Raw genomic sequence first — 19161 nt, 5'->3', positions numbered from 1 at the left:
TAGCACAGGGACGAGCATTGGCCCACACTATGGCGTGGGAGACGACGAGGCACTCTGTAATGCTTTCGCCTCGTACCCAGAGACCTTCACGACCGCTCCACGCCCCCATGGATCGCGTGGGCTGAACGAGCCACCATGGGAGCTGCGATTCGATCATGAGATTCACCTATCGAATGATTTCCCAACCCGAGGAAGACGGTCGCAACGAGTAAGAATGCCTATACCAGGCCCGGAAATCGACCAGCCACCTGCCTGCTCTCCACAACAATCAGCACAAGAACAATTCTCTCCAACAAGACCCCAGTTTCAGTCCGCCCTTAGGCTAGTGCGCGAGGTGATTGGGACAGATCGAAGACTTACCATCGAGCTCGTCCGGTCATACGAACGAGTCCGCCAATGGCGCGAGATATGGGGCTACTCGCCGCTCAGTTCAACTCCATTCGAATCATCTCCGCCATACTCGCCTCCCCGAGAAAGGCACTCTCCGCCTATCGCCTCGCCGCCCTCGCCCGACCACCCCTTGTCGCCTGTCCCTGACCCGATCCCGAACCCACCTATCCCAGGCGACCCAGCGCCGTCAGCCGAAGTCCTGTTCGAGTGGGTGAATACTTTCGCGAAGGCTAATGGCTTCGGTATTGTTCGACGAAATGCCTACTCATATAAGGGTCGGAAGATCCGGTACTCTTTCCAATGCGATCGATTCGGAGAACCACGCCCCTCAGAGAGTACCGGTATTCGGCAACGGAAGTCTCGAAAGTGTGGTTGTAAATGGATGGTCATTGCCGAAGCACTGGAGGAGGGTAGATGGCTTCTACGACACCACGATAATTCCGAGCATAGCCAGCATAACCACCGGGCCAGTATCAAACCATCCGCCCATCCCTCCCACAGACGACTCACTACACCTATCAGGGCAACAGTCGAATCGACAAGCCGTCGGGTCGGAATTCGGGCCCGTGACGTACGCGCGATCGTCCTGGAGCAGCATCCCGAGTCATCTTTTACACGAAAGGATATCTATAACGCCAGGTCTCGTATCAGTCGAGACAAGTTGAGCGGCCACACTCCTACTGCAGCACTGATCAAGCTGTTCGACGAGATGGAGATTCCCTATCTTGTTAAGTGGGCGGATGATGAGCCAAACCGCCTCGTCGGTCTTGTCTGGACCTTTCCGTACTGCCTCCAGATGTGGAAGCGGTTTCCTGAGGTCATCAGCTTCGACAACATATACAACACCAACCGCTTCAAGCTTCCATTATTCCAAGCAACAGGACAGACCTGCCTTGGTTCTGTCTACAATGCGGCGTTCGGTCTGATCGACAACGAGAGACGGGAGGGGTTCCAGTTCCTCTCTGAGAGCATTCGACAGATCTCAGAGCAGCACTCTATTCGCCAACCGGACGTTATCATTACTGACTTCGACGGTCAGATGAAGGCCGCCCTGAATGATCAGTTCCCTGATGCACAGCAGCAGCTGTGCATCCACCACATCAATTCTAACGTCTTGCTCAAGTCAAAGCAGAAGTGGGTCAAGGGCCAATGTAGCAGTAGTAGTCCCGACAGCAGCAACGGGGAGGACTACGCTCCACAGGCACAGGCTGAGCTCGGCCCGAAAGACGGACAGTTGGTCAACGCGCAGACAGCTGAAGTCGTCCCTCATAGCCATCGAGGGGTTCTCATGATGTGGAAGGTCGTCTTGTTTGCGGAGACAGAGGAGGCTCACGAGAAGGCGTGGGGAAGCCTCTGTAGGGAATTTGACGATCAGCGGGCCATCCTGCGGTATCTCCATGGAACCTACATGCCTGTCAGGGCGCAGTGGGCACGATGTTTCATTCGCAACTATCGCAACTTCGGCATACGCGTCACATCTGGGACAGAAGCAAGCAACAACAACATCAAGAGCTATCTCCTGAATGGTATGAGCAATCTCTATCGGCTTATCGAGGCTATGCAGGACATGATGAAGGACCAGGAGCGAGATTTCAACGACGCCTGCGCAGCGGACGAGGTACTTACCGCGCGAGAGTACATAGGGTCCAGCTCGGAGTATCTAGGCGAACCCCGGACAGCACTCTCTTCGAAGGGTCTCGGGCTTATCAACAAACAATATCGGCTAGCAAGGAAAGCAATGCCGACGGGGAAGAATCCGTTCCCTGACCCCATTGGCGATTGCAGTGAGGACTGCTCGGTTTCGACCGAGCTTGGAATCCCCTGCTGCCACACAATCTACTCAAAGCTGGTGAGTGGCACGCCTCTCACCAAATGGGAGGTCCATCCTCGGTGGCGCCTACGAGAGCCATCCTCTCGAGATCCATACCGACGAATCCTCGACCCTAAGATCGCCACTGCTCTCCGTGGCAGACCTAAGAACACCACACAGGCTGTTCCAGCGCGGCTAGCCATTGAGGCAAGCAGCCAGCCGAGTGGCCAACGAGCCAGCAATCCAGCAAGACAAGCGACAGGGCGCAGACGAGGTCGACCACCAGGAAGTCACAACAAGTCAACGCTAGCTAGGCTTGCTCTGGAAGCGAGCCAACAGGCCAGCAGCCAGGCTAGTAGCCAGGCCAGTGCCTCATCCCAGCGCCAGACGCGCAGCCGGTCAGCTGTTCTTGGAGCTGGAAGAACTACAGGAGTACGTGCCAACGGACGGAAGACGCAATCTAGCATTCGCAGGCGAAGGAGTCAGTGGGAGCTGCTTTACAGCGACGAGGAGGTTCTTCCATCTATAGTAGTTAGAGGATAGAGATATAGATAGCTGCCCTCTAGGGCGTGCTGGAATTGGCCGTGTTCTGTATTGAAAACCAGACCTTGTTTTGATATACGCCTAAGACCTGTTCTAGAGGCCTGGTTGACCTGGTTGGTTCTGACTATACCGAAAGCACGGCCTTGTTAAGAGAGCTTGCTTCACCGCCTTTGCACTGATGTACCTGTGGGTCGAAGGAAAAAAATGAGCGAATCAGAGGCGATAGAAGTCATGCCCGTGTAAGAGTCATGCCCGGGTAGCAATTCTTCATGCCCGTGTAGTAATTGCCTTTTTACCGGCGCCGTAGGGGAGGATGTATAAGGATCCCAAGCTAAGCATTGAGCTCCACATCAGGAGACTCAACGCTGCTTTACTCAACATAATACCGGTCAACTCGAGAGCTAACTCTTGGTCGAACGTATGGACTCTAACTTGCTGAGCAAGTTAAGCAGATCAGAGATAAGGGAGGAGTTAGGGGAAAAGCAAGACCCCGAGATCGTAGCTTCCGCGCAAGTCTGCCTTTCTAAGCTCGCCGACACTACATCCGACGGTTAATCCGGTTCCAAGTCCGCCCGAGGTAACCGGCTTAAAGAACGTCGGGTCTTTCGGAGCCAATCAGGGGTTCATCAAAGCGGGAGTAACCCTAGACCAAGATAACCATACAGCGGAAGTCCCCATCCATACAGGGGCACAGAACAAGGTGCGGAGGTAAGCGACAAGGCAGGTTCACCTTTAGCATTTACGGACCGAGTCAGACATAACTTCGGCAAGGGTCTTACCAAGACCACAGAATACCGGCAGAATCTTTATTCTCTTCCATCCAGCCGACCGGCAAGTTTCGGCCAGACTAACCCCTAGCGCGTGAGCCGATGCAGCATACAGTCATGCTTACAGACTAATGTAGGCTAAACCTCGTACTGAGCTGGGGCAAAGTGAGATTCTCTCTGATCATGGGAAGGACAACCACCCAACGACCAAAGGGAGTTCACCGCCTGCCAGGTTCGGTGGTATTGCCAGCGAGACTCACTTAGGCGTCCCGCCTAAGTGAGGCCATTCCCAGATTTCTGGGGATGGCAATGGGTTTTGATGGGGGAGCCAGCAACGACAGCACGCAAGTGGTGTCGCTGCACTTATGAGGGACTGTCTGATCAGGGTATTGTCGAGCAAATGCAACACTGTTCTGAATGTCAAGGCGCAAAACTGAAGATGTGTGAAACTGCTTGGATTGGTGGTGTGTCTCTGTCTGTCTGGCATCTATGGTAAAACATCGCGAACCTTTGACTTATGAAATACTGTCTCTGAGTGCCAGGTCCTAGCCCTGACTAATCTGTCCCGCCCTAACACAGTACCAACCTGGCTAGCCTATACGAATTACCCGTACGTACAATATGCGATACATGTTCTCACCGCCACCGCGATTCTAGGCCAGTGGCGTCCAGGGTACTTTGTTACTTCACCGGCTCTATAGCACGTGTAGATACTATACTCGGGCCCTATAAAGTCTGGCCCCATGCTCCGATCGAGTATCCCGTCAATAGCCTACTAAGGGTCGCGCGGCTCATACATAAGCCAGGGCCCTAGCCTAGTCTTATCCGGCAGAACGCCCGCTAGGGTGCAACGTTGAAATGCCGGGCAATCAGCAGTTTCACCAGCCACGCGGATACCACAAGTGTAGTCAGGTTCTTTTACCGCCCGGAATGCTAGACCTCAGGTCAGAAGGATAACCTAATTTAGACATTTTCTTGGAGCATCGGGGCGTACTCCGGATCCACTCACGGTACCTAACTTGTACGTCTTACAGGGGCTATATACAGGTCCTCGGCTTACCGACACAAGGCGGCTCACGCCGCATAAGCCAGGGGGGCTTTTAGTAGCAAGGGTCTTAAGGGGGCAACGCAGTCCGGCAGAATTCTGCCACAATAGCAAGCTGCGGCAATACCAATAATTAGTATGGTCGTTCCGAGGTCCTAATTCTACCGGCCGTAGCTATGGCGCCGACTGCCTACCTTAACTACACAGCTCCCTTTACCGCGGTTCTGTAGTCACTAGCGTGAATCATTTCACTTACTACTCGTAGCCAAGAACGACAACCATTCGACCGGGTCACCTCAGTTACACCGTAATAGCTTCACCACAGCAGATATCTCTTTCGACTATCCTGCTGGGTGCCCTCTTAGGCGTCTCGCACGCTCTTACTAATAGCGATGTCACTTTCGCCGACATCGTCGAGCAGACAGAGTTCGCGATAGCGGCGGCCGACGGTGGGCAGCCAGACTACACCTGCAGCAAGTCCAAACCATACAAGCTTAGCTACTATGGTCCTCTATAGGTGATCGACTTTACTGCCACAAATCTATCTTTCCAGCTACGTTTGTGGACTAACCTTTCGGCACTCCCGCAGTAATAAAACGGGTAATAGTGTTTATGGTATGGGCCCGAAATACTGTGGCCAAGATTGTACTAGCCAGTACGGGGAGAAAAGCGAGTACGATCCTAGCTAGGGAATACAGTGGTCCAATACATCCACCTGCCCTCTCAACGTCTGCTGCTCAGAGTGAGTAATATACTCGGTCACTAATCCGTAGCGTTCGAGAGAGACTAACAGCAGGACATTAGTACAGATATAGCTTCTACGGCACGACTGCCCTCTTCTGCGCTAGAAAGACTGTACCCAACCCTCAGTATGCCGGGTCGAGCTCCGACAAGCGTACCATTAGCTACTACGAGGGATGGAATTACAAGAGATCTTATAGAAGTAAGTAATTTAGTAGGCCATAATAGAGTCATTAGGTCGAGGCTAACACTATTATTCTTTGCGCCTCAGACATAGAGCCCGAGGACATCCCTCTCGGCTGGTACACACACATCAACTTTACCTTTGCTCTAATTAACCCCACGACGTTCCGCATCGCCCCAATGGACGATGGTACAGCCTCCCACTACAAACGCGTTACCGATCTAAAGAATAGCCAGCCTAGACTCGAGGTCTGGATCGCTATCGGTGGCTAGGCCATGAACGATCCTAGGCCCTACCGAACCACATTCTCGGATCTAGCCAAGTCAACTACCGCGCAAGATACCTTCTTCGAGTCCCTGCTTACATTCATAATCAACAACAGCTTCGACGGCGTCGACCTCGACTAGGAATACCCTGTGGCTGAGGATGGCGGTGGTATTCCGGAAGATTTCGACAACTACGTCACATTCTGCAGACGCCTACGTGAGCGTCTGAACAGCTCGGGGCACAAGTTTGGTATCTCTATAACACTAGTATGTTTATGCTCGTCCTATACAGCTCTCTATAATCCCAAAAGTCGCTTTCCGCTAACGAGTTTTAGTTCGCGACGCAGCCCGCATCCTACTAGTACCTCCGTAGCTTCGATCTCCAGAAGCTCGAGCCGTACCTGGACTAGTATAACATCATAACATATAATATCCGTAAGTCTTGACAATATCTCACATGCCTTATTAATAGTTACTAAATACAACCATTGAATTTCAGATAGCATCTAGGATAGCAAAGTCACGTCCATTAGTCCATATGCGTTTGCGCACACCAACATAACCAAGATCGACATGGGCCTGAACCTGCTATGGCGCAACAACATGAACCCCGATCACATAGTCATGGGTCTGGGCTTCTATAGACGCAGTAAGAGCCCTTTCTCCACAGATATGGAAAACCGCCAGGAGGGAAAAAGAATACTAACATTTGCTACACACGCCCACAGGCTTCAAGATAAAGGACGCGGGCTACATAAGTACAGGCTGCCCTTTCGAGTCTAGTACCGACGGCGGCTTATGCACAGATACTCCCGGTGTCCTCTCGGCCGCCGAGATCCACAACATTATTAACAACAAGGGCGCGACCGTGACCTTTAACCCCGTCGCCGCTATCAAGATCGCCACCTAAGGCGACAGGCAGTAGGTCAGCTAGGACAATGCGGAGACGCTCAAGATCAAGATCGATCATACTAACGAGAGATATCTTAGAGGGTGAGTTATGCAGATCTACTACCACCCCTCGGCCGTGGGCAGCTCCATATCTTCCCGCAAGTGAGGAAATTAATCATCCATACTAACCTTGTGATGTTTATGTTACAGAACGATAGTTTGGGCCATTAACCTCAACGATAGCCGCCTCATCGAGGCCTTGGGCGCCAACATCAAGCGTAACAAGACCCAGTCGGTGAGCTTTAAGACGGAGTGGGACATGCAGAGCCGCAACGTGCAGAACTTAATCGGGTCAGTATAAACAAGGCGACAAGGCGGGAAGCTAATGCGATATAGGCGATGCCCGTCGGAAGGAACATAGGGTGTGGTTAGAAGCCATTTAGACAGAATAATCAATCCAACCGCCAGTGCCTAGTTATACAAAGTTGCAGACTCTTAAAGTGCCTTCATTCTCTCTATATTAACATCGGACGTGCTCGGTCTCGGGCAGGCCGTATAGCTTGAGGGGGATTTCGCGATCATATATAAACAGCAGGTCACGACTCGGGTGCTAAGACGGCTAACATCATAATAGAGGAAATATGATTTGTATTATTGTGTCACGATCCGATCTCCGGGGTCAACCGTCTGGATCGGGCGCTGTGGGGTTTATGTTCTGAATAAGGCAGGTAGCGACCTCATGCAATACTGACTCCGTGCTTGTCGTGTTCTCGAGGGGTTGTCGTTCGTGTCTCTTGCGAGATATCACACTCGGGTCAATTGAGTGACTAGGTCAAGTGAAGGGTGAGGATGATACTTAGATTGATCGCTGAAGTACAAAGGTAATGACTGTCTACAAGAAGATCCTTCTGTCCTATATATCCTTTGTCCTTCATCGTGGCTTCCTGGATCACTTGGTCCTTGCCGCGATCCTGGATCACCTTGGATCTGCGGTGATCCCCAGTGATCCACTTCCGTTTGCTGACATAATGAAATGCTTATGTAACCAGGGGTGTGCTGCCCCGCGTGCATGACCTGCCCTTGTCCCTGGCCCGATCTTGCGACCTGTTGGTCGGGTTGTCACATATTGGCTATGCGAAACCTCGTAGACCGCTAACGTAGCGTTATCACCTCAATACTATTTTTCCAATAAGCCTTTTATAACGAAAGGAATCCGATCTAATCGCTGAGAAGCACCACCCGAGTGAGGTCTATTATATCCAGTAGCCCTATGTCACACAGCGCAAAACCAAAGCCAGCCCCTCGAGAAGCCAGGCTAGCCGCAAGTCAGCTTCCTAAACTCTTCGAGCTGAGGGCTAGTCTGTTCGTTATGCAGCGCCGCATATTCGCGCTTATATCCAGCCTCATATAACGCTCTAAGGCCAGCAATATCACGCTGCGATGGCTTAGTGCGCTCTAGAATAATACCCAGATCCGTGTCATAGAGGACCCCGGGACCGAGGTAATTAGTCGAGTACATCATAATCGAGTCCCAGTCGACATCGTCCTTGCCGGCTTCGTCCTTATCTAGCCGGTCTGACCAGATAGCTTTTCTCCCGGGCAAGAAGTCGGAAGCCCCAAACTTTGCCGCTATCGCAAGTGCCCAGTTCTTACACACATCTTCTGGGACGAACTTAGAAAACTCGGTCTTAGTGGCGATCAGCGTCCGGGCAGTGGCTATTACCGCGTTGTAACCAGGGATCTGATCGCATTTGAAGTTTCGGCTGCTAAACGCGAAGGAGTTCCATTCCGAACTCCCATAGTACGACTTAGGCCAGTAGACAGGGCTTACGTGCTCGTGAATCAGGCCCCAGGCGTAGCCGAGCTCGTACGCAATTACGACATTAAGCTTATCCCCGTTAGCATTATCGTTAAGTCTCCGACGACCCTCGGCGGCTTCCGTAAGGAGCGTCATCACAAGGCCCACGTAATTTAGGTCCTTATTTCTGTTCACTTCCGGGAGGCCCACCTGCGAGCTGAAACCGCCCTGATCGGAATATTAGACCATGAGGCACATCGACCGTTCTGTACGGCAACAGTCAGATTCTAATCCGGACCATTTCCCCAATGGCAAGACCATAGAGCACACGGCGCGGGGGCTAGATGAGCGGAGGTAAGGGGCAAGACTCACAACTTTCGCAGGTTAACTTTAATACCATCTTGTGACAACCCGACCAACAGGTCGCAAGATCGGGCCAAGGACAAGGGCAGGTCATGCACGCGGGGCAGGCACACCCCTGGTTACATAAGCATCTCATTATGTCAGCAGAACAAGGGTGGATATGTTGGATCGGCCAGGCCGCGACATATCCAAACATATCCAGTTGGATATGTTGGATCGGACGGATCACTACATATCCTGCATATCCAAGGCGATCCAGCGAAACCACGATGAAGGACAAAGGATATATAGATGCGAAGGATCTCCTAGATACACAGTCATTACCTTTGTACTTCAGCGATCAATCTAAGTATCAGTTTCACCCACACTTGAACTAGTCACTCAATTGCCGAGACTGGTATCTCTTCCCAGAGACACGAACGATAACCCCAGAGAGAGAACGACAGCAGTGTTAGTTGTTATCGCACAGGCTTTACCTATCTTGCAGAACAGCAACCCAGCGCCCTGCCAGACGGTTGACCCCGGAGGCAGGATCGTGACACATCTTAAGCTTAAAGTCTTCCGGGAGGCCGTTAGCTGTCCACAGCTAATATGCCTTAAAGAGCTAGATAGTCGCAGTAAGTTAATATGCAGCCTTATCGACAGCCCAGGTGATTATACGATCTAGCCAGAGTTTCGGACCTCCTAACCTACCGGGCTCAAGGGAGGCAAAGCGCTTATGTAGTCCCTCGGTATGAGAGGCATTTGAGCGAAGACTTAGGCCGGGTCCGGGCCTCCGGAGTTCAGGCTGGAATCCGCGGCCACTAGCATCAACGCCAACAGATAAGTCTGCCCCCCGTCTCGCGACCAGGGTACTTCGCGACCACCCCAAACCCCACCAAAATCGCTAAAATCGCTACCTTGTCACTCGGCTATACTGTAACTCAGCTAATAAATTAGCTATAGACTGTTACGGGCTCGGGCTCTGGCCCGAGCCTAGGTGGGTCAAAAAAGGGGAGACAGGGGGGTTAACAAAACCGTAACGCGCTTACGGAGAGTGCGAACTACCTCCTTTTATTTCCCAAGTTCGTAGTAAATCTAATACGCCTAGTATCTGTTCAGACCTAGGGCCAGTACTTAACATAGACCTACTTTAAGTATTTTTAGAGTTAGGATTAATAGCTCTATAAGGCTATACTACAATGTCCTACTAAACCTATTTATAGATTATTTTATTAATTCTTAAGTGAAAGAATTCTAAAATGTAAAACTCTCCTATAATTAACACATACAAATGACTTTATCGTCTAAAATATTTATATCTCTATGAATATTAGCTCTAAAAATCTGAAAATAAAAGTTTAATAGAAAAATAGGCTATAAGCTATCTAAAAGAAATTACTTAGACCCACTTTTACTCCCTACTTATAGAGATATAGTAAAGTTAGATTTCTTAACTATAGACGTGTGACGACCCGACCAACAGGTCGCAGGATCGGGCCAGGGACAAGGGCAGGTCATGCACGCGGGACGACACACCCCAGGTTACGTAAGCATTTCATTATGTCAACAGATCCAGGATATGTGGGTCGCAACATATCCGGAGACCCAGGATATGTGGATCGCAACATATCCAGCGATCCAGGATATGTGGATCACAACATATCCAGCGATCCAGGAACACATCCCTGGGAAACGCACGATGAAGGACAAAGGATATATAGCACGAGAAGGATCTCCTAGACAGACAGTCATTACCTTTGTACTTCAGCGATCAATCTAAGTATCAGTTTCACCACACACTTGAACTAGTCACTCAATTGCCGAGACTGGTATCTCTTCCCAGAGACACGACAAACCCAAAGAGAGAACGACAGCAGAGTGTTAGTGTTATTGCACAGGCTTTACCTATCTTGCAGAACAGCAACCACAGCGCCCTGCCAGACGGTTGACCCCGGAGGCAGGATCGTGACACCTTAACTATGGGAAATTACTCTTTTAGGTTCAAGCTTTAAGGGCTAGCTTACGTAAAGATTTACTAGATTTAAACTAGCGTTAACGTAATCCACAAGCAACCCGACCACACAAGCAACCCGGCCACACAAGCAACCCGGCCACTTTCCCGCAATTTTGAACATGTCTCCTTTCTCCTTATTTTTCTCCACCAGTAATTATGGGACCGCAATCAATTGAAAGTGACCTTATTCTAGCGCTAAATGCGCTCCAATCCGACCCTAAATTAAGCGTACGAAAGGCTGCGCAGATCTACAATGTACCGCGTACGACACTCCAAGACCGACGAAGAGGTGTACAGCGCAAACGCGATCTCCGACCACATAACCAGAAATTGACCACGTACGAAGAGGACAGTGTCGTACGATACATACTCGACCTTGATTCGCGATCATTTCCACCGCGACTTAGTGGTGTTCGAGAAATGGCGGATCGACAACTACGCGACCGTAACGCGTTACGCGTTGGGAAGAACTGGGCTTCAGCCTTCGTACAGCGACGACCTGAGCTCCGTACGCGTTTTAGTCGAAGAATCGACTATCAGAGAGTCCTCTGCGAAGATCCGGACGCGTATCGCGCGTGGTTTTCCCTCGTACGGAATATAATCGCGAAATACGGGATATACGACGACGATATCTACAACTTCGATGAGACGGGCTTTGCGATGGGTAAGATCTCCGCCGAGACTGTCGTTACGACCTCCGATCGACGCGGTAAGCCAAGAGCCGTACAACAAGGCAATCAAGAATGGGGTACAGTAATCCAGGGTATCGGGTCGTCCGGCAATTCGATTCCGCCGTACATCATCTTCGTAGGTAAGGTCCACCTCGACTCCTGGACGACCGAAAGCCCTCTACCGCCTAACTGGGTAATTACGCTTACTGAAAACGGCTGGACGACGAATGAGAAAGGTCTCGAATGGGTAAAACACTTCGATTTTCATACAAAGAGCCGTACGAAGGGCGTTTACCGGCTCCTTATCCTCGACGGCCACGAGAGCCACCACTCGGTCGATTTCGAGCTGTACTGCAAGGACCAGAATATAATTACGCTCTGCATGCCTGCTCATTCGTCGCATAAGCTCCAGCCTCTCGATGTCGGGTGCTTTAGACCTCTAAAACGGGCGTACAGCAAAGAAATCGAAGTCCTTATGCGGGCGCATATTACCCACGTCGCGAAGGAGGACTTCCTTCCAGCCTTTCATAAGGCGCACGACACTACAATGACTAAGTCAAATATCCAGGCCGGCTTCAGAGCTACTGGCCTAGTACCGTACGATCCGGAATACGTCATTTCACAGCTAGACGTAAAGCCTCATACGCCAACACCGCCAGGTTCTGCAGGCCTACCGCCGCCCTGGGTCTCGAAGACGCCGAATAACCCAATTGAGGCGGAATCGCAGACCGAATACATCAAGAATCGTATCGTACGACATCAAAATAGCTCCCCAACTTCAATTATCGCAAGCTTACAGCAGCTAAACAAAGGAGTGTTAATGATGGTGCATAAACAGGCCCTTATGGAGAGCGACGTGGCCGAACTTCGAGACGCAAATAGCCGCCTAAGCCGCCGTCGACGTACTAAAAGAAAGCAGCTACAGAAAGGAGGGTCACTAACGATTAGCCAGGCAAAGGATTTGAAGTCTCAGATCGACGTGACGGAGCAGTTACGGGCAGAAACAAGTCAAAATAGTGGTCGCGCGAGGAGGACAGAGACGCGCGCGCGACGCTGTGGCGTTTGCGGCGGCCCGGCCATAATGCTCGTACGTGTCAGATAGTTGAGTCTACCTCTGAAGAAGAGGATTTCATCTAGTTTGAATTGATTTAAGGCGTTCTGGTTGATTTTTTCTATACATTGTCGTCCGAATACCTTAAGGGTGGCCCGCTCGACCGGGTGGCCGGCTTGACCGGGAGCTACGTTAAGTCATGCATAAATAAACAACTTAAAAAATCGGTTTCTTAGCGAACGATTGAATGTTCTGTCAAGTTCACAGATTGTGCTTCGTCATGCTTTCGCGACGACAGCTGTTGTCCCCGCCGATTAATTCTGTCGCGTTCTATTGTATTAATTTGTGAAATGTGAGTTGAAAAAACACCAATGTGGGTGAGTGCCAATAATCACAGCCTAGAAAATGTGCTATTCGCTCCGCAGAGATTGACAATATTTACACAAAACAAAGCGTGAAATTGAGATTCTTGGTCATTGGCACCTGTCGAGTTTACGAGAATGCATCTCGAGTGTAAGCAGTGGGCTCCTTCGTCACCCGTGAATCATGCAAACAAATTGTATCGCTGACACTACAACCTCCCCCTGCGGTTCAACCCCTGATCCAGCAACACAGCCACTCACGACCACCTACGGCGGCGGCGGCGGCCAGATGTTCCTCATTGCGTCCCGGAGAATGCGGTCCAGCTCGGCAATGATCCAGACGGCCTCCGGGTGCGCACCGTGGGCTGCCTCGTGGTCACTGATGGCGCGGATGCCGTGGAAGTACCAGCGCGCGATCCAGTCCCTGCTGTGGTCAGCGCCGTTGGCCCAGTAGTCCGGGTCGTGCTGGTCGAACGCGTCGGTGAAGCCGGCGAGGTTGTGCGGGGTGCTGGCAACGTTGTGCGAGGCGGCCTCCATGGCGACTATGTCCTCGCGCAGCTCGCGGCGGGTCTGCTGGATGATGGGCAGCGCGAGGTCCGAGAGAATGTACCGCCACACGGCGAGCACGGAGCGCAGGTGCGTGAGGAAGCGGATGTTGCCGTTGGGGCCGAAGGGGTCGTTCGTGGCCAGCATGGCGGCGGCGGCGTCCCTCATTTTTTTGTCGGTGACGGGGTTGGTGTTGGCCGAGAGCTTGCGGGTCTTGCTGTCGTAGCGCGAGTTGAAGATGCGGCCCTTGACGCCGTTGAGCTCGCTCTCGAGCAGGAGGAAGGGCCGCACGTTGGTCTTGCTGCCCATGATCTCAAAGATGCGCTCGTTGACGGTGCGCACGTCGGCAGCGACCGTCGTGGCCGAGATCTGCCGCATGCCGAGGGGCAGCAGGTGGTTCTGGTCGTTCCAGAAGGCCTGCGCGGCGGCAAAGGGGATCGGGGTGAAGAGGTGCCGGACGTCGCGGCCCGTCATGGTGATGCCGTTGAGCATGACGTGGAGGAGGCCCTGCGCCCACTGGAGGTCGATGGTGTGGTCCTCTTCGTGGCCAGCGTACCCGTTGGTCAGGGTCGTGGCCACGTCGTACTCGTCGAGGATGGTGCAGTCGCGCAGGTTGAAGGCCGGCCGGACGCCGGCCGGATTCATGCCGGGCAGAGCCCCGTTGACGCCGCCGTATGCCTCGGACGGGCCGTAGTAGTACCGGGCCAGCAGCCGGATCATGAGGGCGACATTGGCCGTGTCCCAGACCCGGAACGGCCGCCGCTCGGATCTCTTATCCAGCACCACCCCGGACGCCCGGGCCTCGTTGTCGGCCGGCTCGCCGGCGTCCTCGTTCCAGGGCCCTTCGTCGGACGGACACTCCCACGGCTCAACCTTGCACAGGGGCTCGCCGCACGACGCCGGCGGCTCCTGAAGGGAGGCCCGGCAGCACAGCGACTTGCTGCGCTGCCAGTTGCAGCCGAGCCCGACATCGCCGTAGAGGCCCGTGGCCACCGTCATCTCGCGGTTGTCGCACGAGACGTGCTCGCAGTCGCCCTGCCCGACCCAGTGGCAGTTGTTGAGCTGGAGGCGGTCCGATGGGCAGCAGTAGTCCTCTGTCGGCATGCACCCCAGTGGTCCGCCGCTGTCTATGACTCTCGTGGCGACGGATGTCTTCCCTGCCGGGCACTGCTTGGTCGAGAAGCACGTCAGCTGCCGGTGCCACTCGCAGCCGGCCGTCAGCGCCGAGAAGCCCCTGTGCTTGCAGCAGAACTTCTTCTCGCCCCGGACGCAGCGGTCCGACGAGTCCATCTGCAGGCCTCCGCCAGGCATCGAGCCGAACAGCGCGACCTCGCCGGCCTCGCACCGCCCGCTGCAGTCCGTCTTAATGTCGCCCACGTTGGCCCGCCACGAGCACTCGCTCGGCGCCGCCGACGTCTTGCAGCAGATGATCTGCGCGTTGGCGCCCCAGCAGTCGGCAGAGTCCCAGCCCACGCGCGTGTAGCCGCTCTCGCACGCAGACGCCTTTGCGTCGAGCAGGCTGACGCACGTGTCGCCCTTGAAGCACACCGACGCCAGGTCCGCCCGGATCGCATCTGTCGGGTCCGTCCCGTCGCCGTGCTCGAGCACCGGCTCAGCGGTCACGGGGTTCTTGAACTCGCGCGCCTCGAAGCGGCTCAGCTGGCTCCAGAACGGGTGGAAGTCGACCGCCTGGTTGTCCTTGGCCGTTACAAGCTGCTTGTCGGACCGTAGCATGTTAACCGCTCCGATCGTGACCAGGTTGTGGATAATGATCTTGCCTCGGTTTCCTGTCAGCTCGGCCATGGTCTGCTGACAGCTCGATGTAGCCAGGCAGTCCTGGGTGTAGGTGGAGAACCACGAGTACAGCCCGGCCCCGAGGATAGTGATATCCCTCGAGTCAACCACGCGGAGGCCCCAGCCCGAGTCACACGGCTCCTCGGTGGTACACCGGAAACCTGGATCGCCGCGGAAGACGCGCAGCGCGGCCTCGAAAGGCGCAGGTGCCGGCGGCGTGGGCTGGTAGTACGGCTGCTCGGTCTGGATCATGCCGGCGAGCACGTTAGCCGCCTGGTAGAACTCGTACTGGTAGTAAACCGAGTGCTCAGACGACGTCCCATACAGCCATGACGGCTTGGTGCTTTCGACCAGGAAGCCTCGGGCGACATAGACTGAGGTTTGAGTCTGCGTGGTTGGTTATGCTTGTTAGCCATATTCATTTCTGGCATGGTTCAGGGGCAAAGGCCGACCAAATCACCACTACTTACCATCTTGTTATTGTTATCTACCCAGGTAGGATCGTCCAGATCGTGGTCAGCCACCCAGTACCAGGCGTTCTCAATGTACGCGGACCCAGACCGGGTCAAGTGCATCATCATACTACCGCCTTTGCACCCTGTGGGGACTCCGGAGCGCGCAGGTGGGCATTTGGCAGACGTTAACCCGCTGCCGTCAGTACCACCTACGCGTACGTGAACTTCCCACATGGCGGCTGCGCCCTGGCTCTCGGCCTCGATGTTCCATTCGATGAACAGTGCACCCGGAGTCTCCCCCTTGGACGTGATAATTAGGTCTTGCATCTCAACTCTGCCCTTGTCTCCAGGGTTGCCGACTCTGATCAAAGCCCGAGGTTTCCTACGAACAGCGTGTTAGCAGAGAACTATTGGTCGTTTCCACGGTTGGCACTATTCAAAGAAACCCCCAAAGGTTGACTTACGTCTCATCGCCAAAGTTGGCTCCAGTAGCAGCGAGCTGTGCCCAATTCTCGCCCACGATTCTAGTCCCGGGTGGTATATGCAGGGTGTCCCCGAGGATATAAGTGCCGGCGTCGATGAACACAATCTTACCGTTCCTGGCGGCATCATCAATGACGGCCTGGAGACAGCTTCTGTCGTCGCTATTTCCATCACCTTTACAACCGGCACTCTTCGTACTTACGAAGTCCGCAGTAGAGAAGGATTCGTACTGGGGCTTGGCGCGCTCGAAGAACGGCTTCTTGGCGAGACCAAGGGGGTTGCTGGCGTCCAGCAGCTCCGGGACGCGACCCGAGGTCGTCTCCTGGATCAGCTCCGTACCAAGCGTGTTGTTCTGGTACGTCCGCCCGAGGATCCACAGGTCAATGTCCTTCTTGCCGCCCTCGACCGGCGTCGTGCGCACCGAGCTCTTGCCGTCGCTCGTCTCGTCAATCAGGACCTCGACGTTCTCGAGCCGCACGTTGTCCAGCGTCAGGCCCGTGGTGCCCTTGCCGAGCTCCCGCGTCGGCGAAAACATGGCCACCGCGGTCTTGGTGTTCTTGATAAGGCTGTCGACGATTAGCGCGCCGCCGATGCCGTGCGAGCCATCCTCAGACACGAGCTTGAACGCGGTGCCCGAGCCGTCGACGACGACCGACTTCCACGTCCAGCCCCAGTCCCATACCAGCTGGACCGCCGTGCGCACGTTGGTGAACGTGATGCGCTGGCCGGTGAACTGCTGGTTGCCGCCGTCTATGCGGTGCCTGTCAGTGAGTGCCCCTGGTTGTGGCGGTGAGGGTGGTCTATTACTCACAGATGCCAAACTTGCCGCCGGTGAATGTAAGATCACTCATGTGTCCACCGCTTCCGTTCTCGGCGACTGAGAACATGTCTTGTCAGCCAGCACTTTGGCCAGTGAATGATTGGATTGGGACTTACAGATTGCTCTCTGCTCGGCATCCGCGTCCGTGGAAGCCAAGAAGTCGACGTACTGCAGGCTCGTCGCCTGAGACACCTGGTAGTGGAGGCCAGTCATCATGACCTTCTTGTACGCCCCGGTCAGGTCAATCACGAAGTTGCGGATCTGACCCCAGAAGATGCCCTGCAAAGCCAGCATGCCACCATTGTCAGCAAACGAGACCCCTTGTACGCGCGAGAGAGGGGGTTGGACTTGCCGTGTTAATATGCCATGCGTGATCCTGCTTGGCTTCATCCTGTTGGTCGTCACCGTAATACTTGTTGGTGGAGAAAATCCCAAGACCGACGAAGAACTTGGAGGCTTTCATGACTGGTTTGAGGTTCGGCTGGAGAACGAGGGAGTCAGTACGCGCAAGGCAGCAAGATAGAAGTGGACTTTCTGTTACTGACATTGCCAATCAATTGTGTCCCGTAGTGCTTCTCGATGGTGGAGCTGACGAGGTACGTGCCCGTGGGGAAGTAGATAATGGCGCCATGCGTGGTGGACGAGTAGCATCCGTCGCCACACATGCCACCGTCCTCAATCGCCTTGCGGATGGCTTTGGTATCATCCTGTGATGTTCCGTCAGTTTGTGTGTGTCGGGAACTAAAATCCTTGTGTGAGCTACCGAAAGTGAGTTGGCTTACTGTTTTCCCGTCGCCCACGGCGCCGTAGTCCTTGACATTGCGAAAGACTTTGAAATCTGCCGAGTTCTTCCCCCAGGGCCATGAACCCTGGTGCGCCATTCTCTCCATCCAGAATCCACGGTTCTGGCGGCTTTCCAAGCCCTCGGTGGAGTTTGTTAGTGCGAAGCTCGGGTCGGGGCTGTCTCCGAACACCTCTGCCTCAGCAACGAGGGCCGCGGCCTCGGCAATCTCATCGGTGATGGTAAGCAGGGGTGGTGCGGCATCATTCGTGTTGTCGCGGCGGCCGTAGACCTTGGTGCCTTCTTGAAGCTTGTAGTTGTTTCTCAGGGGATTGTCAAGACGCTTGCGGTTGAGCACAGCGGCTTTCTCGACAGCCTGCTCCACGATCTCCCTCGCCTTGCGGAGGTCGCTCTCGGTGACATTGCGAAGCCGTGCTGGCAGGCTCTCGTCCTGTTCGCGGGCGCTCAGAAGAGATGGGTGGGAGTAGCCATGTGATTGATAGGGAATTATGCGAGCCTCGAGCTGCTTGAACTTGTGCGCGGCCCAGACATGGGGAGGGTCCTCCTCGGCGAAGACGCTGCGCTTGAGTGGTCCTGACGAGCCATAAGACAAACCAAGCGCAGCATCAATCGTCAAGGAAGCCAAGACAGCAAGCTGGGAGAGCCGCATCTTGCGTGGCTGAGGGCGTCAGAGTGCCCAGAAAAGAGTGAGTGTCAAAATTGCTTGACAGACTTCATCAACACCATCGTCCATGGCTTGGGGCTTGCTGAACAGTTGTATAACCTCGTTCAGATTTTTGATTACATGTGCTTACATCTCGGATCATTCTGAAATTTTCAAACACGAGACGGAGACCCTGGTGCCAAAGGGAGTTCTCCCCGACATGCCGAAGAACTTTTGAGACTCAACTGCATCGTGCATATGCAAAGCTTTGGACCCTGTCTGTTAGACATCCTCGCTAATTTCTGGGCGTTGTAGACCGGAGGTCTCATGCCGCTGAAGGTTTTTGCAATATGCCGCACGTCCAGCAGATGGAGAGGGGTTGATCTAGGTATGGAAGAGGATACACCAGGCATTCTCAACGGCCAGGACCTTGTCTGCGGGCACGTTACCAGATCAGGTAGGTATGTCGCAGCATCATCGCGAGGTTGCATGCCCGTAATGCCAAGATGCTCGTGATCATCTGATGAATGCATATCGTTTTGTCGACTTCGGCGCCTGGAACTTTAGCCCTGACTCGCAGCAAGTACATGATTTCGCCTATGGCATTGATCGTGTGAGTCTTGTTGGTTGCGTTGCAACTTTCTGCACAGACCCTGGCTCTATGAACCCCTGGACCCCTGGACCCTTGTGCATACCCTGGGAGTTGCCGCAGAAGAACCCACATTCTGTCGTTGTCCCTG

The 19161-nt window shown here is 53.8% G+C and overlaps 3 protein-coding genes across 3 annotated transcripts; 1 reads left to right on the top strand and 2 right to left on the bottom strand.

Annotated features, from left to right (window-relative positions):
• Window positions 1-4368: 4368 nt before the first annotated feature.
• Window positions 4369-6998, top strand: B0I36DRAFT_378489 (glycoside hydrolase superfamily; the record flags this gene model as incomplete). The annotated part of the gene is given in 10 exon segments (XM_046160690.1): window positions 4369-4454; window positions 5145-5228; window positions 5365-5498; window positions 5568-5728; window positions 5753-5872; window positions 5888-6013; window positions 6257-6395; window positions 6475-6629; window positions 6681-6739; window positions 6848-6998. 10 exon segments carry the CDS (start codon window positions 4369-4371, stop codon window positions 6996-6998), a joined length of 1215 nt encoding a protein of 404 aa, XP_046004267.1.
• Window positions 6999-7952: 954 nt separating this feature from the next.
• B0I36DRAFT_436831 (uncharacterized protein) lies at window positions 7953-8591 on the bottom strand (the record flags this gene model as incomplete). Its single annotated transcript, XM_046162860.1, has 1 exon — window positions 7953-8591. The coding sequence occupies one exon, from the start codon at window positions 8589-8591 to the stop codon at window positions 7953-7955; it is 639 nt and encodes a 212-aa protein (XP_046004266.1).
• A 4231-nt stretch (window positions 8592-12822) lies between these two features.
• B0I36DRAFT_400536 (pectate lyase superfamily protein-domain-containing protein) lies at window positions 12823-18427 on the bottom strand (the record flags this gene model as incomplete). Its single annotated transcript, XM_046161678.1, has 9 exons — window positions 12823-15605; window positions 15689-16055; window positions 16138-16906; window positions 16968-17033; window positions 17093-17255; window positions 17295-17296; window positions 17325-17457; window positions 17522-17683; window positions 17759-18427. The coding sequence occupies 9 exons, from the start codon at window positions 18425-18427 to the stop codon at window positions 13146-13148; spliced, it is 4791 nt and encodes a 1596-aa protein (XP_046004265.1). The 3' UTR covers window positions 12823-13145.
• Between the last annotated feature and the right edge of the window lie 734 nt (window positions 18428-19161).

The sequence above is a fragment of the Microdochium trichocladiopsis genome (assembly GCF_020744255.1).
Source record: "Microdochium trichocladiopsis strain MPI-CAGE-CH-0230 chromosome Unknown B0I36scaffold_16, whole genome shotgun sequence".
In the NCBI taxonomy this organism is placed as follows: Eukaryota; Fungi; Ascomycota; class Sordariomycetes; order Xylariales; family Microdochiaceae; genus Microdochium; species Microdochium trichocladiopsis.
Note: the sequence above shows the minus strand (reverse complement) of the source record. Positions and strands in the feature narration are given on the sequence as shown.